The following is a 27,425-nucleotide window of genomic DNA, read 5'->3' as shown; positions in this document are numbered from 1 at the left end:
ATTTTATCTTAGTAAAAATCTTAATTCTTTTAACCAAACTCTTTTATTCTCATGAACATGATATAAAATTAAAAATGCTGCTTTCACCTTTAACTTCTTTACCTTCTTTTTACAACCCCTCCCCATTAATAAAGTATTGATAAGCTAACAAACCAAACAAGATAGGTACCAGGTAAGTGAAACAGTAAAAAAAAAAAAAAAAAAAAAAAAAAAAAAAATCAAAGCTAAATAAAATGTTCTGGAATAATGAAAAGTTGTGCCAAAAAGGTCTATAATCAATGTGATAAGGTATTTTCAAACTTAAGAGTAGCAGTTCATATTTATTGAGTGTCATTATACATTAAAAACTGTTCTAAGTGCTTCACGTTTAATATTTCGTTTGTTCCCCCTACAATCGTATGAAGTTGGTGGTGTAATTACTCCCAGCTTAAGATGATGATACTAACACACAGAGATAATAGCTAGTAAGTGGTATGCCTATTGGAATCTGGACTATTCGGCCTGGAGATCAAGTTTTTAACAACTTTGTTAAAGGTTCAACCTACATAACTTCATTGGGGTAGAATTCCCCCATTTCCCAGACGAAAGGGTTGCCAAGATATCCAATATACTCATTTATGAAAAGTATCTAGTCCACTTTCCCAGGCTCTGCTTCATTTAGCCCTGGGTAAACTACTGAGTACCTTGTTAAAAGTAATTTGATACAGAAAGATCAACTGTGCTATTTTTACAACTTTTCTGTGGGCTTAAATGTTTCTCAAAATAAATTTAAAAAAGGAATTCCCACTATGAGAATTAAATAATGAATGTGATTTCTCAAAAAAAAAAAAAAAAAAATATATATATATATATATATATATATATTTCCAGTACTATAAATGCTACATGAGAAAAGAACAGAATCCTTGTAAAAGGAATCTTAATACTTATAGCAGACAGTACATAATGAAAGTAGAATAGAATTACCTTTGGATTTTTCTAAAAGTCTCTGACATGTTTCTCTGACTTTGATAAAGAGTTCAGAACCTGCCATCTTTTTAGAAATCCCAACTCTCAGCATAACAGCTCCAGGTGTGAATTTTAAGAGTGCAGCACCAGGCTCTCGCGGTTCTTTTGGATGCTTTGGCATTAGACCAGACCAATCTACATCTATCACATCTAAAGGATCTGTAAAAAGTTAAAAAACAGGATTTATTTTTACACCACGATTTAGCATTCTTGTTATCTACAGAAAAATGTAAATTGTAAAACACAGAAAGGCATTAAGTAACAAGTACTTTAAACCAAAAATGTCATATTCTTACAATGAAAATTTTTCTATAAACACTAATGTTTAAAATCTAAGGACCTTTACAAATCAAAATTTTTCTTACCAAAAGAAAACAGGCAAGCAAACAAAAACCCAAGCAGACCCATTCTTACAAATAACTCATTTAAATTGCTTGAGAGATCACCAATGAAAGAACTCCATTATTTCACTAAGAAGAGGTCGGAGGTTTTGAAACTTGGTATCAGAATCCTTTCATGGGTTAAATCTAGGAATCTAATTTAGTTTGCATGTATGCACACACATGCACACACAATTTTATTTTTTAAAAACAATTCATCATGAACTTACATTAAGAATCGGACAGTGGCTATTATTAATATTGAGAACAAATCATCCACTGACAAGGAACAGTTGAGGAAATAAACAAAATAATGTTCTACTAAGAAATATCTAATAGCCAATAATAAAGGTTAACAATCATACATACCTTTTACATTAATAGAAACAACTGTGAAATAAGAGCAAATTAAGTCAAAATAAAAATTCAATATTCTACATACCCAGATGAAACAAAGAACCTCACTCTGACTAAAAGAAAAATTATTAGTTACAATCAGATTAATTATATATAATCAGTAGAGTAAGCTCTGGAAAGATACTAAGTACTGTACGTGAAAATACTTACTGAATTTAGAAAACTGATAGGAAAAAGTATATAAATACTGTTCAAACATAATTTCAACTATTATAAATTTCTGAGAAGTTGTTTCAAAAGTTGGTTTGTGGCACCACAGTTGTAAAGCTCTGTACTATACACCTACCATCTAGAACACTGCTAGACAATCAGTATTTGGTCAGATTCCAAGTCATATAAAATATGAATCTTAAACTCTAGAAAGGAAATCTTTCAATTTTGCTATTTTAAATGAGACTTCCCAATTCACAGGCAAAGTCTACTTAAAAATATGAGCAGAGCATATTCACTATAATTTTCATTTTACTGGCCTTTCAACATTAATTAAAATATAAAGGGGAAAGTTCAAAGTGCCTATCATCAATTCTTAGCATGAAAGAGAGCAAAAAAATACCTTAATATCATAAATCATAATTTTTATGTTCAACCTCTACAAATGATTACCTGGCATCTTCTCCTCATCCTGTTGGTCCTCCCTCTTTTCAGCATCACCTGCCAGAATTTCATCTAGTTCATCATCACTGATTGGCTCGTATCCTTCTCCAGCACCAGATCCTAATGAATGGGCATCATCTAACTTGGATTCGTCATCTCCTGCTAATTAGAAAAATTAATATCATGTAAAAGAGTGTGTTAGGAGAAGGAACACAAGTCAAACCAAAGATGTAGAGGCTGTGCATATTAAAAAAATTCGAAAAGCATTTTTTTATTAGAAAATGACATTTTTTTAGTTATTCAATAACACTTGATTCAAAAATAAAAACTGAAAAACAAAATTCAATTAAATTTATTTTTTTAGTTACAAAATTTAACTGTAATGATCAAGCAATACATATTAATGGCTTTGAAGTGTACAGGTGCTAGCTTTTAAATATAGGTGACAAATACCAATCAGACTCTCATAACACCGTTCAGGATCTAAACAAACATGATTCTGAACATAGTTCAATATACAAGCCAAAGAGAATGATAGTGCGATTATCAATAATACACCAAAGGTGTTATTTTCCAAATCACACTTAAAAAGAATTCTAGCTTTTTAAAAGTCTAAATCTACATAAAACTCAAAGCATTGTAACAGTTTTTCTACCTGTGATCAAAACAAGTTTCTTTTTTTCCTATCTAAACATAATTCTTGGCATTGAAGATAACCTGAATTTTGTCAAACTTTTCCAAAATATTTTAAGCCCTGCTTTAAATTCTCATATTACACACATATATTTACATATTTTTTTCTTCAAAGACTAATGACAAATATTTGATGTTAGTAAGCCTGTAATGGAACCATGACACTAATAATATGAAAATAAAAAGCCATGCACTTATACGAAGTTCTTGTATGGTACAATATTAAATGTGATCAGAGTCTATGTACATATATAAATCACCAGGAATTAAGCTCACTTTAAGAAAACTCATTCTATTCTTTTTTTGAAGTAGAGATTGCCAAGTTGTGATGTATAACAAAAATACTGTGTATAAAAGTTCCAAAACCAAGTATTAGCCTAAATTGGTAAATAACCGTAACTTAAACTGAAAACTAAATCCAACTAGATCTTTACTGTGGTTACGCAACCTTTTACTTTGTGGCCTGAAAGTTTTACTGAGGTAATAACTTTTTACCTCTTGCTTCTCCTTTTTGCACTCCCCCACCCCTGTTCTAGCTTCCTTTTAAATGGCTGTCTTTGGCAATGCTTCTAAATCTTGAAAGCAGAAGAATCTGCTACAGTTAGGAAGGTGAAAAACAATGCTACATATGATGTACGAAAACCAGTCTAAGAGTATAAACTGAGAAAGAAAATACTAGAAGGCAGGCTGAGCAGGCAGTCTACCCTCAAGGGAAAAAAAAGAAAATAAAAAAATATGGGGGTTGTTACTCCTAGCCCTTCTTCCACATTATCTCCTGATTGGAAGAATGTGGAACCAAAATCTCATACTCCAAAAAGGCAGTGACTTTGAAGGAAGAGCTAGGCAAGTGAATAAATAGTAAAGTACAGCAGTAACTGAGCTGTCAATGAGTTTCTTTGCTCTGGCATTGGCATTTGTCAATACAATCTTTGCTGGTGTCAGCCTTTTCTATGATCCAGTCTATTTGTTGATTTTGAGCCTCAAATCTCACTGCCCATGTCCAGGACCAAGTTATTTAGATTCCCTGGGATACTGCCCACTTGAGTCAGGTTCTCTTCTAGCAGCATTAGTTATACTATTATATGGGCAGACACAAAGGCCACAACACTTGTTCTGTTAAAGTCTTCTCTGCTTCTTTCATGTCTTTATTTGGTCCATGCCTTCTTCTATGAGGTTTAGTTCTCTTGTTCATCCAGCATAGTGGTAGTCCTGTCCCTGCATCCTGAGACTCAATGGCTAAACCCAGGATTGTCTTTGTATTTTCCAGAGACTCATCAGTAACCTGGTGAGCCCTCAAATGAATTTCTTCATATGACAGATTATTCACGACAAATAAAAACTTCTGATAGACATAGAAGCTGAAATGTGGCTATTCTCTGTCCAACCTGAAGAGTCCTGCTTTCTAATTTACTAAAAAAAAGCAGATGTGCCTGAAATGTGGATGTGAAGAGTTACTCCTGGCATGGCAACAGGGTCATTTTGAAGGACATACCCTTTCAACTCAAAGTGCTGCTTCGTACTTCTTTTTTTTTCTTCCCAAGGAGCTCCAACACCACCAGACCCGACTAGGAGCTGCACCCTTTTTGCACCTGTGTGCACTGGAGCCATGTACCTGTGCCTAGTTAAATTTGGTTTTAACGACAAGAACTCAATATGGGTAGCAATATCGAAATAGGTCAGATTACAATTAAAATGAGAAATAAAAGCTACCATTAACATATTAATGTTGATTATGTGGTGATAATTTTTCATCGTAAAACTTGAAGTATATCCAGACAAATCTAGTTAACTTAAAAATGATGCATAAATTTCTCTACCTAAACTCATTTTTATACTTGCAAACTCATTAATAAAATTTATTTGAAACTTTAATCTTAGTTCATAATATTTAGCTCATATAAAGGACTTTATAGCAGTGAGGTAAAAATGTAAAAATGCCATTAATTCTCCCCCTAGTTCCCAATTCATATTCTCTACCCCAATATTATCATTTAATTAATGAATGTAATTTTTTAAAAATTCTATAATACAATTTAAAAACATTTTTTGTTAGTACCACTGGTGTATATTCTATTTATTTTACCAACTTTTCTCAACCACCTAGGTAGGCTAAGCTTTGTCTCATACTGGGTTAGTTGTGAACTTAAAATTTCCTAAAATTACAGAGTATATTTAACTTTTTTTAAATGAAGCATTTTCTTTTTTTTTTTTTTTTTAGTTTTTTTATTATTCATTTTTCAAATAGAGTTGGCATTCAATATTATTTTACATTAGTTTCAGGTGTACAGCTTAGTGGTTAGACATTTATATGATTTACGAAGAAGTGATCCTCATGATTACGCTAGTATCCACCTGACACCACACATAATTACATTATTATTGTCTCTATGCGTATTTCACATCCCCATGACTATTTTGTAACTATCAATCTGTAACTCTTAATCCCTTCACTTTTTTTACCCAGTCCCAAATCTCTCTCTCATCTGGAAACCATCAATTTGTTCTCTGTATCTATGAGTCTGTTTTCGCTTTGTTCATTTATTTTGTTCCTTAGAGTCATCTAATTAAGTGAAATCATATGGATTTGTCTTTTTCTGTCCGATTTATTTCACTTAGCATAATGCCCTCTAGTTCTATCCATGTCACATTGCAAATGTTAAGATTTAATTCTTTATATGGCCAAGTAATACTCCATTGGATATATGTACCACTTACATTTTATCTAATCTGTCTACTGATGGGAACTTAGGCTGCTTCCATATCTTGGCTATGGCAAATAGTGCTGCAATGAACATAGGGATGTATGTATCTTTTCAAATTAGTGCTTTGGATTTCTTCACATAAATACCCAGAAGTGGAACTGGTGGATCATAAGATAGTTCTATTTTTAATTTTTTGAGGAACTTCCATACTGTTTTTCATAGTGGCTGTACCAACTGTCAATCTCACCAAGAGTGCATGAGGGTTCCCATTTCTCCACAACCTCGCCAACACTTGTTGTTTGTTGATTTATTGATAGCCATTCTGACAGGTGTGAAGTGATATCTCATTGTGGTCTTAATTGCATTTCCTTGATGATTAGTGATGTTGAGCATCTTTTCCTATGGCTACTGGCCATCTGTATGTCCTCTTTGGAGAAATGTCTAATCAGGTCCTCTGACCATTTTTAAATTGGCTTATTTTTGTTTGTTTGTTTTTTTGGTGCTAAGTTTTATGAGTTCTTTGATGTATCACTGGTGAATATCTTCTCCCACTAGTAGGCTGTCTTTTCATTTTGTTGATGGTTTCCATTGCTGTGTAAAAACTTTTTAGTTTGATGTAGTCCCATTTGTTTTAGTTTTCTTTCCCTTGCTCAAGGAGGTATATCAAGTCAGAGAATTTACTGCCTAAGTTTTCTTCCGCAATTTTTATGGTTTGGGGTCTTACATTTATAAGTCTTTAATTCATTTTGAGTTTATTCTTGTATGTGGTGTAAAAGGTGGTCAATTTCAATTTTTTGCATGTATCTCTCAGTTTTCCCAAAACCACTTATTGAATTGTCTTTGCTTCATTGTATACTCTTGCCTCCTTTGTTAATAGATTAAATGAATATTTAGGTGTGGATTTGTTTCTGGGTTATCTGTTCCATTGACCTATGTGTTTGTTTTTATGCCACTGTTTTGATTACTACTATAGTCTTGTAATACAGTTTGGTATCAGGTTGCATAGTAACTCCAAATTTGTTCTTCTTTCTCAAGATTGCTGTGGCTATTCAGAGTCTTTAATGGTTCCATATAAATTTTAGGATTATTTGTTCTAGTTCTGTGAGAAAAGCCATTGACATTTTGATAGGGATTTTGTTGAATCTACAGATTCCTTTGGGTTAAAATTAATGATGTTAATTTTTCCTATCCATGAATATGGTATATGTTTCCTTTTATTTGTATCTTCTTTAATTTTCTTTCTTAAATGACATAATTTTCTGATTACAGGTCTTCTAGCTCCTTGGTTAAACTTATTCCTCGGTATTTTATCTTTTGATAAAATTGTAAATAAGACTGTTTTCTTAATTTCTTTCTGATAGTTCATTATTTGTGTATAAAAATGCAAACAATTTCTGAACATAATTTTGTATCCTATTACTTTACTAAATTCATTTATCAGTTCTAACAGTTTCTTTGGTGGAATGTTTAGAGTTCTATTGGGTGTCTTTGGTTTCTCCATCCTCTATATCAGTGTTTTGATTCTCATCTTCCTCCACTCTGTTGATTCCCTCTAATACACTCTTCATCTCAGATAATGTAGTCCTCATTTCTAACTGGTTCCCTTTTATAATTTCCATTTCCATTCTTGTTTAACTCTTTCTTAAAGTTCTCACAGAATTTATTTACATTTCTCTTAATTTCATTGAGCATCTTCATAACCAGTGTTTTCAATTCTGCATCTGTGAGACTGCTTGACTCCATTTTTCCTTGATCTCTATTCTGTTCTTTCATATGTTTTCTGATTCTTTGTCTTCTCATTTTGGCTGCCCTTCTGTGTCTGTTTCTATATACTAATCAAAGCTCCTAAGGCATCCGGTCTTACTGGCATGGCTTTGTGCAGTAGGTGTCCAACAAAATAGTTCTGAGAGGGGTTCAGCTGCAGGCCAATTTTAGCCCCAACCTGTGCCCCTCTGAGGCTATGTGTTAAGATTCAGTAAGCAATCCAAAGATGCTGTGCTTACAGTTGCCTCAAGAAACCACACCAGAAACTGAGGTCAGCTGCCAACAGTGTGGGTCTTGGTGTTGCTCAGCGAGTGGCATGGGACTCAAGAGGACACAACTGAATGCGGCTTTGGGGGGAGGCACAATTTGGGGGAAGCGAAGTTTCAGGGAATTCTCTAGGTGGAGTGACCTCTGTTATCTAATTTGATGACATCTCAGCTATGTCAGCACTGCATCTGCACTCAAGGAGAGGAGGGTTTAACAGAGGAACAATGGATACTCCCAGCACTTCTACTCAGTAGAAAGCCTCACTTCCAGCTCTTGCTCCAACAACTCAATGTCCCCTGTAAGTCTCTGGTGTCCCCCAAGCTGCAAGCCCGGTGCTGGTGCTCAGAGCAAGGAATCCGTCACTGCAAAAGTCCAGACACGGACATGGCCCCTTTAAGAGGAATGTCCGCAGCTGTCAACTGCAGCTGCCATTGCCTCTGTCCCATTCAGCTGCTCGGGACTGGGCAGTCTTGCGTGTTTGCCCCTTCCTACCTCCTTCTGTCACAGGGTGATTTCTTATAGTTGTATGTCTTCTGTTCATCTAGACCCTAGGCGACTCTGCTTGCTGTCTGCTCTGTGTTTCCATCTCAACTTTGCTGTGGTCGCGAGAGGGGATGAGCAAAGCTTCTATCATCTACACCATTTTGCCTAGTCTGCCAATATCATCATATGACTTTTATCTTTTAATTTGTTATTTGTTAATGTGGTGTATCACATAAACTGATTTGTAGATATCGAACCAACTTTGTATCCCAGGAATAAATCTCTCTTAATCGTGGTGTGTGATCTTTTTAATGTAGTGCTGAATTCGGTTTGCTAATATTTTGAGGATTTTTGCATCTATGTTCATCAAGCATATTAAACTATAATTTTCTTTTTTTTTTGGTCTTTGGTTTTGAAATCAGGGTAATGGTGGCCTTGTAGAATGAGCTTGGAAGCCTTCCCTCCTCTTGAAGTTTTGGAATAGTTTTAGAAGAATAGGTTTTGATTCATCTTTGAGTGTTTGGTAGAAAAGTCACCTGCAAAGCTATCTAGTCCAGGACTTTTGTTTGTTGAGAGTTCTGGGATTACTGATTCAATTTTTAATAGCAATCGGTTGGTTCAGATTTTGTTTCTTCTTGACTCAGTCTTGGAAGACTGTATGTTTCTAGGAATGTATCCATTTCTTCCAGAATGTCCAATTTGTTGGCATTTAATTGCTCATAGTATTTTCTTATAACCCTTCGCTATTTCTGTGGAGTCAGCTGTCACTTCTCCTTTTCCATTTCTCATTTTATTTATTGGGTCCCCTCCTCTTTTTTTCTAGATGAGTCTGGTTAAAGGTTTATCAATTTTGTTTATCTTTTCAAAGAACTATTGATCTTTTGAATTTTTTTTTTTTTTAGACTCTCACTTATTTCCGCTTCAATCTTTATCATTTCCCTTTTTCTTCTCACTTTGGGTTTTGTTTACTGTTTTTTTCCTAGTATCTTTCAGTGTAAGGTTAGATTGAGATTTTTCTTGTTTCTTAAGGTAGGCCTGCCTGTACTGCTATGAATTTCCCTGTTAGGACTATTTTCGCTGTGTCTCAAATATTTTAGTTTGTTGTGTTTTCGTTTTCATTTTCATTAGTCTCTATCTTTTGACATCTTCCTTCACCTTATACCTAACCCATTCATTGTTTAGTAGCATGTTATTTAGTCTCCATGTGTTTGTGTATTTTTCAGTTTTTTTCTTGTTTTTGATTTCTAGTGCTATACCACTGTAGTTGGAGGATACACTTGATATGATTTCAGTCCTCTTAAATTTATTGAGATTTGTTTGTGGCCTATCTTGGAAAATGTTCCATGTGCACTTGAGAAGAATGTACATTCTGCTGTTTTGAGGTCAAAAGCTCTAAAAATATCAATTAAATCTATCTGGTTTAGTGTGCCATTTAAGATCACTGTTTGCTTGTGGATTTTATGTCTGGAAGATCTATCCATTGGTTAATGGGGTGTTATGGTCCCCTACTATTACTGTATTACTGTCGAACTCGCCCTTTATATCAGTCAATATATGCTTTATATATTTAGATGCCCCTCTACTGGGTGCATAAATGTTTACAAGGGTTATATCCTTATTGGATTGATTCATTTATCATTATGTGATTGTCTTGCCTCTTATCACCTGTTTGTTTTAAAGTCTATTTTGTCTGATGTAAGTATTGCTACCTCAGCTTCGTTTTCATTTCCATTTGAATGAATTATCTTTTTCCATCTCTTTACTTTCAGTCTCTTTGTTTTTCTATCTGAAGTGGGTGTTGTAAATAGCATATGTATGGGTCTTGTTTTCTTATCCATTCAGCTACCCTATGTCTTTTGATTGGAGCATTCAATCCATTTACATTTGAAATGATTACTGATAGGCATGTAATGATTGCCATTATTCATATTTATGTTTTTCACCCTCTTCTTATTCTAAAAGAAGTCCCTTTAACAGTCTTGTAAAACTAGCTTGGTGGGGATGAAATTCCTTTAGCTTTTTCTTGTTGTGGAAGCTCTTAACCTCATCTTCCATTTTAATTGATAGCTTTGCTGGGTAGAGTAGCTGTGATTGTAGGTAGCTGCTTTTTATCTCTTTGAGTATTTCCTATCAGTCCCCTCTGGCCTGCAGTTTCTGTTGATAAATCAGCTAACAGTCTTAATGAGAGTTCCTTGTAAGTAACTAGCTTCCTTCTTCTTGCTTTTAGAATTCTCTGTCTTTAACCTTTGCCATTTTAATGATGATGTGTCTTGGTGTGGGTCTGTTTGGGTTCATCTTGTTTGGGACTCTACGTACTTCCTGGACTTGTATTTCTATTTATTTTACCAGGTTAGGGAAGTTTTTAGTTATTTCTTCAAATAGGTTTTCAATCCCTTGTTCTCTTTTCCTTCTGGTATCCCTATGATGGGAATGTTGGTGTGCCTGATGTTATCTAAGAGGCCCCTTAAACTGTCCTCATTTTTTTTGGATTTTTTCTTATTATTGTTCTGATTGGATGTTTTCTGCTACCGTATCTTCCAAACTGCTGATTTGATCCTCTGCTTCACTAATCTGTTGATTCCCTCTAATACATTCATTTCAGTTGTATTTTCATTTCTGGCTGGTCTTTTTTTAATTATTTCTATGTCCTTTTTTATGCTTACTATCTCACTGAGATCATCTATTCTTCCCCTATGTTCATTGAGCATCCTTAAATCAGTGTTTTGAATTCTGTATCTGGTAGGTTGCTTGCCTAAATTTAATTATTTTTCTAGATTTTTCTCCTGTTCTTTTATTTGAAATATGTTTGTTTTCTCATTTGCCTCTCTGTGTTTGTTTCTATGTACTAGGTAGATCTGTTATGTTTCCCAGTCTTGGTTGAATGTCCTCATGTAGTAGGTACCCTGAGTGACCCAGTGACGCAGTCTTCCTGGTAACCCACACCAGGTGTTCCAGGAGTATCCCTATGTAGACTGTCTGTGTTCTCCTGTTGTAGTTGATCCTTGATTGCTGCTGGCACATCGGGTGGTTGGGGAGGGACAGGCTGACTGGTTGTGAATATTGGCCATGCCCACAGAGTATGAACTGCTGTGTGGGGTTGACCCCACAAAGTGGGATTTGACCCATGAACTTATGTGCCTATTGAGACCATCCTTTGTGTGTGCCACCTGTGGAGCTAATCAGATGGTGGTCTGTTCAGGTGATGCCAGCCTCTAAGTGTGTTGGCTTTACGGCCCCTTGGTAGGGGCTCCCATGGAGGCCAAGATCAGCAACTGTCTGTGAACAGCCTGGGGCTACCTGGTACCTGGTAAGAGCTACTAAGCTATCCTTGGTTGGTTGTTGCCTGTAATGCACATGGAAGAACATAAGGGAGGCCACGCTGTGAACGGAGGTTGGCTCCCATCGGTACCAGGTAGCTGGTACCTGGTACCAGGCAGCCAACCTCTGTCCAGGCAGCTCGGCAAAAGGCCTAGGGTACCCCAAGTCCTGAGGCTGTCTGCCCACTGCCCGTAAGGCTCAGCAGGTGAATGAGCCTCGGGTGGTACAGTAGTTGGATGAGGCACTGTCTCTGGGAGTCACCGGGGCAGGGTAAGTAGTGTTCTCCAGGTTAGCATTGTTGCCCATGGTGAGCCTGTGGCCACTTGCAAGAGTTTCGGCTCACATCGGGAATTGCCACTGTCCGTCTTGGGCCTGCAGACCCGAGATTTGTGCAAGAAATACTGTAACTAGGGCTGCGGCTGGTTGCCCACCACTTAAAGTGTCTCCTGAGGTGTGGAAGTCGAGGTCTGTTGATTAATACCAAAGGAGCCTTCTGCTGATAGTGTGGGGTGGGGCTACCAGCAAGGATATTTCCACTGGCAATTTGTGAGCTGGGTAGGGTGGAGTCTCAGGGAATTACCATGGTGGAGCAAACGGACCTCACCAGGGCACTGCAGATTCATATTTATCCATGTAAGATCGAGCTCAATAAAGGCAAGATAGTGCCTGGCTGCAGGATGCACAGGAGGAGAGCTTAACAAATGAACAATGGCAGCTGTCCCTCCAAATCTTGCCCGGAAGCCCACACGACTTTGTCTTTCCCTTTATGTCTCTGGTACTCCCCAAGCTTCTGTGAGTGAGTGAGTCTGTATGCAGGCCCTTTAAGGGGACTTTTGTGTTTCCAGTTTCATTCCATCTTGCCTGGACATTCAGATTTCCCATTGATTTTCACAGCCAGATTTTGTGGGAATTCTTCTTCTCAGCACTGGAATCCTGGGCTGGGGAGGCCCTGTGTAGGCTGGGGCCCCTTGCTCCTCCAGGGGGACCTCTGCAGCTAGATGGTCAACTACCATCTGATGCTCAACTACCCCATATGGGTGTGGGACCAGCCCATTTCTTTCATGTCTCCGCCCCTCCTATGAGTCTCAATGTGGCCTCCTCTTTATAAACACAGTTACAGGAGTTCTCTGTCCAATTAGTCTTCAGATCGTTCTCCAGGTTGATTGTTTCATAATTTAGTTGCAATTTTAATGAGGTCATGGGAGGATGCATGCAGTGTTTACCTAATCCACCATCTTGACCAGAACTCCACGTTTAATACTTCTAATCACTAGTTATCCATACACTTTATTGAGTTTACAACACTAGTTTTCAAATGCAACAGTATGTTTTATAGATAAAAATTTGCAGCAAATAAACTATGATGTTTCTAATCATTTTAATAATTTTCTATTCTATTAAACTGTACAATGCCCCCATACTCTCGCCAATTCACTAGTAAGGTGACCAATTTTAATAACTTATCATTATACAAATATGCATCTAAACATAAAGGCAAATAATAGAATTTTTTATTTTTCAAGTTTATCCAACTCATTTTCCTACTATAAGTGAAAAAAAAAGTTTCATTTCACAGCAAGTAATTCACTTATAAATTTCTATGCTGTTATCTATGACCATAACCAATGAACAAAATATTTTAGAGATAAAGGGAACAGACTCCAACCACAAGAGAACTATTATAATCATGAGTTCAATTATATATTCAATTATACCCAAGGTTGTACCTCACGAATTGATGCTACTTAAACTCAAAATTAAGATGAAAATGTAATGTAAAGAACGTTGAGGTTTTTGTCAAGTAGAAAAAATACATAACAGGTGGCATATTGGAATATTTAATCAGATAACCAAAGGATATAAGGATGTTTATAGTTTTAAAATGATGTGACTTTTACTCTGGTCTCAGTGCTACAATATGGCAAATAAAAGAGTAATAAAATATTACTGCTTATATATTAAGTATTCTAGAAGTGTTATGGGGGCTTAAAGTAGAGAGGTGATGTCAGAATAACGGTGTAAGCACTGGTATCAGAACAAGACAGTCCTATAGAGGCAAAAGTTCCAGGAGAAAGCTCAGGGGAGCCATTACTATTATCTTAGGGTATAATTCACCAAAGAATAAAATGTAGGGCATGTACATATAGGCAAAACATATTTTCATTTATGAGCCATTTATTCTGTCTTTGCTATAGTCTTGATGATAAAAGAAATAAAAAGCTATGGTCCTTTATGAAGGAGTAGTTTAGTGGAGATAAAACCATGGGAAAATAATTTTAATACAGTGGAGGGATGCTCTAAAAGATGTATAAACAAGGCGCTACTTCATTTTTAAAGAGTAAGCACCTTTAGCAGAGAAGGCTTCTTAGAGATAATAATGCATAAACTGGGACTTGCAGTTTGAGTAAAAAAGAACAAAGAAGGGGAAGGATCTATTAGGCAATGGGAGAAGCAGGTACAAAAATGGCTAGAGAATGCAGCCCATTAAGGGAATGCAGAGGCATGAGTTATTTGTATAGTAGATAAGGGTTGACGGACGGAGAGTGATGCTCCACACAGCTGAGGTTGGCTCTGAATGAGCCAAAGTAATGTGGACTTCTCAGGGTTCCTCATTCTAGGAGCTGGGGGTGTCAGTAGGATCTATAGTCATTAAATGCAGTTTTAGGTAGTGTTACTATTTCATATATTTGTTCTCAACTCCCCTAATAGTTTTCTGAATCTCTCTCTGAACCAAGAAGTCACTTCAATTTTTATATTTTTAAACATCGAAGAAAAAGAAGTGATGACTATTTTTTAACATCTATAGATAATGAATCTAGGTAATCTTTTATTTCATTTAGATATATGAACCAAGTCTGTCTTGATAGTACTAATGAGGAGAACACATTTTTAAAATATGATATGACGTTTTCTTATATCTGCTTTCCCTAAACAACAATGGAGTCGATATGCATATCATTAGATTACCTTAAAAGAAAATGTTTCCTATAAAATCTGAAAAGGAATGTAGTAGTGTAAGAGACAAAAAGGTGTGATACTCACCTTCCACACTCTCAGGTCCCTCAGCTTTATTTGTATCTTCAAATCCCTGTACAGAAGCTAGATCTTTATCCAGTCTTTCTTTATCCAAAGCCACAGAGTCTCGGGAAGTGCCTTCTAGGTCTCTTTCATGTTCACTCTCCAGTTTTGCTTCATTGCGTTTTACGGACTCCATTTGAGAAGAACTCTCAAAAGTTCTGTCCCTGTCCCTGTCCCTTTCCATGGAATCAGAAATTAATCTCTCTCTTTCCCTGTCCAAGTCTCTCCTTTTGTCTCGTTCTCGCTCTCTTTCTCGTAACCTATCTCGGTCCCTGCTTCGCGACCAGTCTTTGTCGGCATCTCGCTCCCATTCTCTCTGTCTTGTGTCTCTCCTCTCTCTCTCCCGCTCTCTGTCGTGCTCGTATCGGTCACGCTCTTGAAGCCTCTCTCTGCTATCAAATGATCCAGATCTCGAATGAACTTGACGATCTGATTCAGGAGAACTTCTTCTTGAACTATGGCTTCTTGAATCCTGGCGATCTAAAATGAATATATCATATCCAAAAAGTTAACATGTGATAAAACAGAAATAAAATGCTGCATTTTAGGGTCTTTTAAAGCTTGCAATTTATATTTTTCTATATTTATTCCCAATGAGCCAAAGAACTCATTTTAAGGAAAAACTGATCTCTCAAAGTACTAATTAAAATATGTAAAAAAACGTATTTGTCTATTTCCATTATAACTGTAAATCTCTTCAAAGAAATAAATACATAAAATGGTTAAGCATTAACAGAACTGATCACTTCATTATCTGATCTCTTCCTATCCCCCTACTCAATTTTCTGTGGTCAAAAGAGAATGAATTGGCTGCTGGAAGAGCAGAAAGGTTAAAATTTAGGCATCAGTAAAGGATTTGATTGCATAGTCCTTCTGCAAAGATATACTACTAAAATCTAGATATTAAGTAGATTGACATCACTGAATGTACCTTTATTATAATATTGGTATTAATGAAATAACAGGTAACATTTTGGGGGGGATGGTTAAGCTTCTATTTTAAGTTCCCTGAAATTTAAGGCAGCGTATAAGGTAATCAATTTAGCATTTACTTTAAAATTATAATTTGTATAAAATATACTAACATAAGAAATGCTGGCTAGATTACAATTCAATTTTATTACCTGAAGAAGTACTTCGACTGGGTTCTCCACGCTTTAACTGATCAATCCTAGATTTTCTCTCTCCTGTGAATTCCAGACTTTTTGTTTTTTCTCTGTCTCTTGAAGCACTATGCAGAACTCTCTTTCGACAACTTTGGTCATCTCCACTTCGATGGGCAGAATCATTGGACGGGGAGCGTAGACGACCTGATGTATGACTACGATTACTACGATTGCTCCCAAGGCTGCTACTTCTCTTTTGATCCACTGGCTTGCGATGTGGTGCATCTTCCATAGTAACATGAGGTACCTCTACTTTTTCTGCTCGTGTTTTATGGCACTTTCTATATGAGTCTTCACTAGTAAAAGCTGTATTGGTAGTGTTGGTGGGGGTGGCACAGGTGGAAATAGTGGTGGCAGATGTGTTGAAGGTACTGGTAGCAGAAGCAGTAGTGGCAAGAGTAGCAGGAGCAGTTGTAATAGCAGCAGTAGCCAGAGGAAGAGGAGGAGGAAGGGAAGATGGAGGAATCCTTCCAGAAATAGCAGCTGTGGCGGCATGCTCTGGTTCTGTCACCTCTGCACGGTCAGGCACATCCTCATCAGACCAGTCACTGAATGCTGTATCTTCTTTTCTCTGGGGATCGTCTACGGTCACATCCTTATCATTGGAAATTTCAACGAATTCCTCTTTGGTTGTTATAGGTGGAGTCCGGGGGCCTCTTTTCTTCTTACTCTGCTGGGTTGCTTCTTCATCAGAAATATCAGAATCACCTCTGGATCTTTTATGTTTTTTTTCAACACTTTTCTTCTTCTGTGCTTTTTTCGGTGAAAATAGTTGACCATCTTCAGATGCTATCTCTGTGCTACTCCTCTCTATTCCAACATCATCTTCTTTCTTTTTCTTAATAGGTTTCTTTTGAATTTTTACTTTTTTCTTGTTTTCATCATGAGCTCCATCAGATGTATCTCGGTCTTCAGATGAGTGGTGTCCTATCATTTCCTGTGCCCGAGTTCTTGAGCTTTCTATGATTTCCGTCTGTTCTCTCTGTTTATCTACAGAAGAAACTTTCTCTTTAAGCTCTTGCTCCTCATAGCGCCTTGAATTCTCTCTTCTTTCTGGTTTACGATCTTCTTCTTTCCATCTACCCTGCCTGTCTTCTGGAAGTTGTGATGGACTGAGACAATGAAATTCTTGAGGTCGTACAACCTGGCTCAAAAGTCTGTGTCGTTCATCTATACAAAAAGATAAATGTAATCACACTTTCACCAAGTTAATAAACACTGCATGTTATATATAAGTAATAACAAACCAATCTCTTATTTTCATTTTAACTTGAAAAATGGCAATTTCAGTAAAAATAAAAATGACTTTACTACAAATAGTAGAAAATGACAGTTCCATTATGATAAAATGACGATTTCTAACACATACTTTAGTCACATAGAAGATTTTCAGAGGCAGCAAAGCAAATAAAAATTTTAAATCTTAATTCATCACTTCCTACTAATGTCAGAGAATGGTTTCGTGGTTACAAATGAATATGAATACAGAGACACAAAACAAATTCTGCTTACTTTTATCATCTCCGCTGTTGTAGGTGTCACTGTCAGGAGAATGTTCTCGTCGGCGCTTAGGTGACTGACGAGGGCTAGGACTCCCTTCATTTCTATAGCGCTTCCTAAATAGGACAAACAAGTGTAATTTATAAAATTCCAAGAGGTGAAGAGATTTCTTTACAATGTTTTTTACTATTATTTCTTCACTATAACTAGAATATATAATTGTAAGATAGCAATATTGTCAGAGCTATATCATACAAAGGATATTCAACATTTTTAATAAAATTCTTCACTTCATGTTAAGACTTACAATTGTGAACTTAAAATAAATGGCAACATATCTTCCTTTCATTATACATGTAGAATCACTCAACTGAAAATTACTTCATTTAAATACTGCAAGGTGATAACATACATCAGAGGAATTGATGATATATTAATAAACCCTCTACTAAAATGTATTCATTAATTTTACATTTTTATGATACAAAAATACCTTATGCAGGGAAGCTAAATGAAAAAAATATTAGTTTTAAGGTCAAAAAGATGAGTTCAACTTATAGCCAATGTAACCTTACTTATAACCTTACGTAAATTCCTTGAAATTACTGAACTTTAGATTTCTCATCTTAAAATGGGGGGGGGGAAACGGGTCCAAATTTACGATATTGCAATGAGAAATAAATTAGTTATGTCATAAGCCCAGTGGTAGGCATGCTGTGTGTATACTGTAAAAATTAGTTCCTTCTTTCTTCTTAGAACTCAATTACTTGCTTGGTGACATATTAATAAAATAATTCATAAGTTCATTATACTTTTTGTTCTTTAGTTGAACTTTAAATGAGTAGTGATTTATAACTCTGAGTACTTAAGCTATTCTAGTGTTTTCCTATATTTTAATTAAATTTTGACCACCTAACTTGTTATTAACATTGTTAGTAAATATCATGGTCAAAAGTTAAGAAACACACTACAGCACATATTATTTCCTTGATAGCTCATTTACATAAATGTGCAGCCAGGTGGAAAAGAAGGAAGCCTCGTATACAGTATGACAATTCAAAAACCCAAGCTTGTGCAATTTATTTTCTGAAGGACTTCCCATCTTTAGGCAGTATACTTTCCCATTCTTTGAATCTGGGCTGGCCCAGTGACTTACTAAAGTAACAGAATGTGGTGAAAGTGACACTATATTAGAACTCAAGAGGCCTTGCGTGTTTCTACCATCATATGCAAAAACAGAGTTTAGACTACTGGAGGATGAGAGGTCATGCGAAGGAGAAATGAGATGCCCTAACCAACAGCCAGCAGTAATTCATAGACGCAGGGTAAACGAGGCCATTTTGGGTCATTCAGACCCAGCTGAACTGCCAGACTGACTGTAGAAACATGACTGTTCCCAAGTGAGACCAACAGAAGAACTGTGTTGCTAAGCCCAGCCAAAATTGCTAATCCACAGAATCGTGAACCAAAAAACTGTTGTTTTAAACAACTAACTTCTGGGGTGATTTGATAAACAGCAAAAGATAACTGATAACACTAGAATAAAGTGAAAAATTTAAACATGCAATAAAAAATCCCCTTTAACTTCAAGGCAATATCTACAGAAAGAAAATTAGAATTAGAGTAAAATAAATACTATGGCAATTCTGCAAACCTTCTACATAACACTGGTCAAAAAAAGTGCTGGATAACTTCCAACTACTAGGATGACAATACAACTGATGAAGACATCAAGATATTAATCTTATATAAGCAGTTACTGTCATAGAGCTGTTTGACTCCTAAGCTTCTGGGGTCTTTATCAACACTTGGATTGTCTAGTCACACACACACAAAAAAAATCAGAAGTAACTTTTGCTATTATAAACAGATCAGACACATGGAAAAATGTTAAAGCATAGCACAGGATAAAAAACAAATTTCAGAATTTTAACCTTAGAAGAGAAAGCTAGAGATCAGAGGAGATAAGAGAGATAATATGTATTGTCTGCCTACATGTGTTAAAGGTAGTACCTGAATTTGTTAATCTAAGATTTTTTTTTTTTTTAATGAGGGTGAACTACAGAAAATCTTGACTGCAGATTGAAGGGAAGCCAGGACTTAATGGAAGAAGCCTCCACTTCTGTGCTATGTTGTCTGTCCATAACCATAATCCATTAATAGTAATGCTGAAAAAAAGCCTAAAGCAGGGAGTCTGTATTTATCATGAGGCAAATGAGGAGGTAGGAGTAAAGAAATTGAAGATATATAAAATATTTCCAGTTTGTTTCAGCAAACTTAACTATACTTTATCCCAGTTGCTATTTTCAAAAAAGAAGTTAACTCCAATAAGTTTGGTTTGGTGCCTGTAAAACCTCAAAAATGACCAGAGTCCAGAATCCTCATGGCCACAGTGATTGGCTTGGCTCCCTTGTCCTCACCTAATGAGAGGTCCAACACTGAAGGTTGCTAGGCTGACAGGTATAACCCTGGGGCTTCCTTAGCTATCATTTGGAGAAAACCTTTCTGAGACTGGAACTAACACAAGAGAAAACATTGGAGAGATGACGAGATACCATTCCTGATGCTTTGTTTGAGAATGTGGACACAGTCACATCAGAACAAATGAAAGGTTACCCTGGACTTCCCAAATAGATGAGAAAATAAATTCTTTTTGGTTTAAAAAAAAAGGAAGGGGAGAAGCAAAGAAAAAAACAAGAAAATGCCCTCAGGTATATTATCTGAAATAACACATTTTCGTCCCTAGTAATCTACTATAACTCCATAGCCCAAGAGAGGATACTTTCCTATCTCTCATCTTCTTCTAGCCATGCACTGGTTATAGTAATTCCCTCAGTTCTAAGACACCGTAAATGCTTCAGTAGCCTGAGGATAGTGACTCCAGATTTTTAAGTACACAAAACTCATGAAAGATTATTAGAAATAGCACAGGCAACATCTCTTGGTGACTAGTCAATTCCATTAACTAGTTATAAAGTGGATGTAACGGGATACAAGGTTCAATGATTCAATCACTTTTATGTTGGTTTCCTGTTAAAAACAAGTCTACAGAAGTTGAACAGGCCAATGTGCCATCAAAAACGTAATGTAATAAGACTGATTGATTATATCCCCTGGATATAGAAATAGTAGAATGGGAAAACTATCATTTTTCCCCCAGACTATTCAAAAGATTCTAACAACAAACATATATAATAAAATAGAAATACAGAAAAATATACAGGGGAAAAAAAGAATTAACAAGACATTAGGGGCACAATGAAAAGCACTGAATGGAACTTTTTTAATTCTTTACTGAAATGTAATTTTAAAAAAATGATTCACAGTCATTCTTACTTTGATTTTCTCTCATCATGTCCATCTCTCAGACTCCTGTCTTCTCGGATATCTTCTCGCTTTTCTCTGCGGTCTTCTCGTCCTTTGTCTTCCCAATCCCTTTGACGCTCTCTTTCTTTATCCCTTTCTCTTGCTCTTTCTCGTTCCCGCTCTCGCTCTCTTTCCCTCTCTCTTTCTCTCTCTCTCTCCCTCTCTCTTTCTTCTCTCTCTCGCTCCCGCTCCCGTTCTTTTTCCCTATCTCGCTCCCTCTCTCTTTCTCTTTCTCGATCATGGTCACGATCTCGCTCTCTTTCCCGGTCTCTCTCTTTTTCTCTTTCCCTCTCCCGTTCCCTAGCACGCTCTCTTTCCAATTCTCTTTCCTTCTCTCTTTCCCGATCCCGCTCACGTTCCCGCTCACGTTCCCGCTCTCTGTCTCGTTCTCGTTCCCGATCTCTTTCTCTAGCCCTTTCATCTCTTCTATCATCCACTCTGTCTACTCTTCGTTCCTCTCTTCTTTCATCACGCTCAAGCTCGTCATTCCTTCCCTGATGTCGAACTGGTGAGCTTGGTCTTTGATCTACAATGAAAATCAAGTTTTGTCAGTGATTAATTCTACAGATAACCTATTGATAAGACAGCATGGCAAATCTTAATCTGTGTATAGGGTCATGGTGGCAATAAATATAAAGCATCTTTAACTTAATCATCTAAATAATCACCCCTAGATGTTTAAAAATATTTTTTCCTTAAAGGTATTTTTATTTGCCCTCTAACATGTTTTCTGCTTCCCATCAACCCCCACCACCTCCCACTGATCCACCTTTGATCTTTCTCTGCATGCTCCCTACCCTACCTCCAGCCCACTGCTCCAACCCCACTTTCTGCCATCTCTACCCTTCACCTCTGATCTTCTCTGTCCCCCCAGCAGGACCTGAGAACACTGGTGGCAAAAGATAGGGGCAGCAGGAGGTGTAGAACATAGGAGCTGAAGGAAAAAAAAAATTTCCCTCGTAAGTTACACCTCTAATTTCAGGCAAAATATATATATACATCAAAGTGCAGCTATTATGTGAGGAAAATATAGTAGAACAAAACAAATATTTGTTGCTGCAGTATCAATTTATCGTAAACTAGAAAATTAAGGGTACTGATGCTTAGCAGTCGAAATAACCAAATGTAAAAAGTTTCATGTGATAAAAATTTATAATTAATAACTACTAACAAATTAAAAGTTTTATTTAATCGTATAACTGATTACTCAGGTGAAGAACTGTTTTCTTAAAGTATTAACTCATAATCTCATCATATATGCGTGTGAGTGTGTGTGTGTATACGTATATATTCAATATATGGGTCATATAAACACAGAGAAAATAAATGCATGAAGCCCAAATGCCCAGTTGAGCAGGACATTAGTCTGAGGTCAAAAAATGTACAAGAAAATGGCATGAACTCTTCCATGGAGAGAGCCACTTTTGAAAGTTGTTCACTATGGTAGAATCTAGGCCACTGTGATGCTTCTACTTTCACATTATATAGTAATGTTTATCAGTTAATTATAAAGGTCATACTACAATATGGCCAACAGGTTTGCAAGTGGCATATTAAACATCAACTTATTAGGCAGAATAATTTTAGGATATTTCTAGGGAAGAGTTCAATACAGTCATTTGAATTATTCATATTTACTCTTCAGAGGTTATAGATTGATAGAAAAATTCATAGAATTTTAAAGCTAAAACAAAACAAAATCTTGTTCAGCCCCTTTCCCCCTTTTCTTCTTAAAAACAGAGAAATTATGGTCCAGAAATGTGCCAAAATCAGAGAGATGGTAAACAGGACTGGGAGTCAGTTCTCTTAAACACTTTACTTTTGCTGAAAGCAACTTAAATTTAAAATGGTTGTACTGTACTGCACTTTCAATTACCAGACTGCTATATGACTGAATTCCTGGTTTGGGGGTCATACCAATGTAACAATGACTACAAAACACGCTGAAACAAATAAAATACTGCAACTCATAGTAATTCCTACTTGAAATTTCTGATTATAGCAATGTCAGGGAACAGACTATTTAATGCAAGACATTCTTTTTTGACATATAAAAACTCTATTTTCCCAACCAAAATGACAATGTTCCTTACTTCAAAGAAAATGGAAAGAATATAAGAACACTTCTTTAATATATCTAAACTATCTTCTCTATCTTTTCCCTCAAATGTGTTCTTCGAAGATGTGCTTTTCTTTATATATTTTCTTAATGAATAACATACCCATTCACAAAAGCTGGAAATCTGAGTTATCCAAGTCTCATCATATTCAAGTACCATCACTCTCACTCTCAAAATATTTCTTTCTTCCACTTCCTCTCTCGTTCTCTATAGTTAATATTATTAACTCAGTTTGATAATCTCTTCTTAGATGTCTATGTCATCAATAGTCTAACTAGTTGCTATCCTTGTCTTTAGTCTTTCCCCAGACTCTCATTTATTTTTTCTTTTTTTGATGAAAACTGTTTTTCCAACTGCATAAAAGCAGTTATCTTATAGTGAAAAGGCAATTAAGTCCAAAAATTTCAGCTTGACTTATAGGCCTGACAACTTGGCCTATCAACTCTCATCAACCGTTTTTCCTAGCTTCTTTCCTTTTTTACCAATTATAGCACACCTTCTACCCCAATCTCGTAATTCTTTACTAGTTCCAAACATATTTCTTTTAGTCCTATGTGTCTGCACATGCTGCACCTGCTCACTGCAAGGTGTTTCTTTCATTGTTCTTCCGGCAAACTCTTATCCTTCAGGCCCTAATCAGATGTCCCCTCTTCAGGAACCTTTTTTGAATTTCTCAGAATTCTTTCTGCCTCTTTGTCTTCACACAGAACTTTATATAGTAGTAGCATTTATCACATCTCAATTGTCTATTTGTACCCTAATTAGCCTGTGAAGAACTAAAGAGAATATTTCAATTCTTGAGCACAGAACAAGGTGCCTGGGCATATCTCTACCCTCAGCCTCGATTAAACTCCCTATTGGTAACCACACTCTAGTCACATCAGTCTTCTTTCAAATTCTAGGACATACTAAGCTATTTTTCATCTCAGGTAATGGGCACATACTCTTCCCTCTGCAGAAAAAATTTTAACTTCAATCTTTGCAATGCTAAATTCTCTTGTATTTATGCCTCTGCATAAATGTCATTTCCTCAAATTTTATCCAGATAAACAGGGTCCCCCTTTTACACTTTATTTCTATCTGGGTCTCTTGTATGTTCCCTTGACAGTACTCAATAATTATTTCTTGGGGAGGGGGCAGGCTTTGAAACTTACTTCTCTGTAATACTGGAAAAATCTCTACCCTTCTCTTAGCTCAAATCTCCTAAACATGAAACATGGATTTTCTTATATCTACATCTACACTCACAGGGACATTGTAAAGACAAAAAGATTTTATTTTTAAAATATATATTCTCTGACTTAATATTGTAAAGGATATTAAGTCAGAGTATATATATAAAGCAACTATCAAAGTTCTTGGTAACTCAATGCATGTGTAGCTGAACCAAATATAAGACTGAAACCAAATGCTACTACTAAATTCAGGTATGACATGAGAAAAATCTGAGCTAGGATATGAAACTAGAAAAAAAAAAAAGAGAGATATTAAAAAAGCATTACCAGGACATGGTGTTAAAGAGAGTTAAGAGAGGTGAATTGTTAAGGAAAAAATAATTTATGAACATAGAACGTATAAACTCAAGCCTCACGTGTAACTAAAGAAATCATAAACATCTTTTAACTCAAATGCATTAGGCTTACCCTCAAACTCAACCTAACCAACTCTGATTTCATCTTTTATCTCATATATACTCCCCAAAGTACATTGTGTCTTAGAAACTTCATTCTGCTCTCAGTACTGCCCATATCAAGATACACTATTACCTTTTTGATTCAGCTCACCATGAAGCATGAATATTCATTCTCTACTTCATCAAGTTTCATACAATATTAATCTCAGCATTATAGCAAATCTGACTTTAGTAACCAGCCAAGATTAGTAAGACCTTCATAAAATCTTAAATGTTTAAGGTCTTAATATGTACAGGCAATACGAGCCTGTTAAAAAAGTAATTATCACCCTTCTTAAATGCCTTCTAGTAACCTTGCTTCAAAATTGATTTAAGAGATCATCTAACAGAGTAACAGAAAATATTTAGCTTAAGATATATAAAATAATATAAAATTAGCTAAAGCAAGCATTACATATTCCCAGGAAGGACTACGACTCTTTCTCCAAACAACCCCTGGCACTATCATCGTTTTTTTCTCGTTCCTCTTTGGCAGTCCTTATTTAAAACTCTGTTTATCGCAACTAGTGAGTGGCCAGGATCCTCAGATGAGAAAGTTTAAGTATCTCTCAAATCAGAAATGCCTGGAATGGCACCCAAGCATCTACATTTTTTAAAGGGTTGTGAGCTATCTGGTTGAGAAACATACAATAGGGCACCTCAGTTCTCGCAGTGTGCAAGTACCTATTACCTTAGTACTCTGTTGACAAATAGGTACTCGTAGCCAGCTATTTACATACTCTCCCCTAAGTAAACAAAATTATATGAGTAAATATAAGTTTAAAATGTGTCAATAAACAAGTCTTAAAAGACATTTTATATTAAAAAGTAAATTGATAACTTTAAAAAAAACAATTCTCCCAATCAATGTTGGTCACTATTTAATAATATTCCATTTGACAAACCTCTCTCTCTGTTGTCACGACGGTCTCTCTCTCCATGTCGTCTCTCAAAGGAAGAATCCCTTGTTTGATCTCTGTTGTCTCTTTCAGGATATCTATCTCTTTCAGGATAGCTACTTCTTGTTTCCCAGTTGTCATGATAGTTGTTACTACTATTGTGACTATCAATTTGAGAACCTCTTGTGCCTCGGCTTCCTAAACAAAGGATATTCACACAAATGTTTAAACATATACAATTTATTCAACAAGTTTCATCAGTCACAATCTTTCTTCTCCCCTCAAAAAATAAGTTATTTTTTTTTAAATTCCAAAGTACATTAATCATTGTTGAAAAGAATATTAAGTGTTAGATCAAAACACCTAAGCTGTATAATGACTGACTTGGGTAAGTTAAGTCCCAGTTACCCTTATCTATTAAAAAAAGTCATATAATAAAATCATAAAGAAGATTCATTTCAATTAACAAAAAAATAAATAAATAAACCAAAAACAAAAACTAGTGATTCATATCTAATTCACAGAAATATCATGAAAATGAAAAATATGGATATATATTATTGCTTTAATTACAGCTTACAGTGAAAACATTCCAATACAGAACCAAGGCACTTTATCGACATTAAGTGGTACCTGAAATTTCATTAAAAAATGTGGGAAACTAATGTTCATAGTAGCTTTATTTGTAATAGCCAAAAACTGAAAAGGACCTAAAAATGTCTTTTAATGGATGAATGGTTAAACAAACTGTGGTACATTCAAACCACGGAATACTAAAAACAAGGGACAAACTATTGAGACATGTAATAACTTGGATGAACCTCAAGGAAATTATGCTGAATGAAAAAGCCAATTTCAACAGGATGTATACAGCATGATTCCACTTATGTAACATTTGTGAAATAACAATTATAAGATGAAGGACATATTAGTGGCTGCCAGAGGTCAGGGACAGAGGAAGGGATTTAGGTTGTGGCTATAAAGGGGTAACAGAGGGAATCTTATGACTGTACAGTTGAGTATCGTGATTGTGGTGATGGTAATGGAAGACTATGCAGCCACCAAGGAAAACAGTGTGGAAGTTCCTAAAAAAATTAAAATTAGAACTACCACTGATCTAGCAATTCCACTCTAGGTATATATCCAAAGGAACTGAAATCAGGATCTGGAGGAGATATCTGCGCTCCCATATTCATTACCGGATTATTCACAATAGGCAAGACATGGAATCAACCTAAATGTCCACTGATGGATGAATAGATAAAGAAAGCGCGGTATATACATACAATGGAATATTATTCAGCCTTAAAAAATAAGGAAATCCTGCCATTTGGGACAACATGGATGAACCTGGAGGGCATTATGCTTAGTGAAATAAGTCAGACACAAAAGAATAAATACTACATGATAACATGTAGTATTTGTGAAATCTGAAATAGTCAAACTCATAGAAGCAGAGAGTAGAATGGTGGTTGCCACGGGCTGGAGGGAGAGGGAAACAGGGAGGTATTAAGTCAAAGGGTTCAAAGTTGCAGTTGTACAAAATGAATGAAACCTAGATATCTACTATACAGCACAGTGCCTATAGTTAGAAACTCAAATTTTGGTAAGAGGGTAGATATTATATTAAGTATTCTCATTACTCATACAAAAACACGAGAGGAGAAAACTTTTTTTGCAGGTGACAGATATTTTTATGGCATAGACTATAATATATACTTATCTCCAAGCTCATCAAGTTATATACATTAAATGTGTGAAGCTTTTTGTATGTCAATCTTATCTTGAGAAAACGTTTTAAAAAATGCGTAGAGTTATGCACACACACGCACGCACGCACCCCTTACACATAACAAGCTTTGAGCTCTGAAAGAATTACAGCGTAATTCTAAATACTGTAATAGGGTATTTTAATAAACAAAATATCTATAAAGAATATTTCAATAATTAAGGACCAAAAAGAAGAAATTTAAAACATTTTTTAAAAGGCTACATATA

The 27,425-nt window shown here is 35.8% G+C and overlaps 1 protein-coding gene and 1 pseudogene across 11 annotated transcripts in view; both read right to left on the bottom strand.

The window, feature by feature from the left end:
* The window catches only part of ZC3H13 (zinc finger CCCH-type containing 13), a 113,488-nt gene that overhangs the window by 13,554 nt on the left and 72,509 nt on the right, over positions 1–27,425 (bottom strand). For 5 of the 11 annotated variants that reach the window (XM_039839467.1, XM_039839473.1, XM_039839468.1 and 2 more), the window contains 8 exons: positions 25,434–25,625; positions 21,587–21,670; positions 20,707–21,262; positions 17,383–17,486; positions 15,829–17,040; positions 14,669–15,184; positions 2,409–2,561; positions 967–1,167 (listed from right to left, as the gene is read on the bottom strand). In XM_039839467.1, the coding sequence (XP_039695401.1) occupies positions 967–1,167; positions 2,409–2,561; positions 14,669–15,184; positions 15,829–17,040; positions 17,383–17,486; positions 20,707–21,262; positions 21,587–21,670; positions 25,434–25,625 (3,018 nt within the window). The remainder of the gene's footprint in view (positions 1–966; positions 1,168–2,408; positions 2,562–14,668; positions 15,185–15,828; positions 17,041–17,382; positions 17,487–20,706; positions 21,263–21,586; positions 21,671–25,433; positions 25,626–27,425) is intronic. The other 6 variants (XM_039839477.1, XM_039839475.1, XM_039839476.1 and 3 more) reach the window with 4 other exon arrangements.
* LOC120583781 (synaptosomal-associated protein 23-like) lies at positions 2,576–4,700 on the bottom strand (annotated as a pseudogene).

The sequence above is a fragment of the Pteropus medius genome, unplaced genomic scaffold, assembly GCF_902729225.1.
Source record: "Pteropus medius unplaced genomic scaffold, Ma_sr-lr_union100, whole genome shotgun sequence".
In the NCBI taxonomy this organism is placed as follows: domain Eukaryota; kingdom Metazoa; phylum Chordata; class Mammalia; order Chiroptera; family Pteropodidae; genus Pteropus; species Pteropus medius.
Note: the sequence above shows the minus strand (reverse complement) of the source record. Positions and strands in the feature narration are given on the sequence as shown.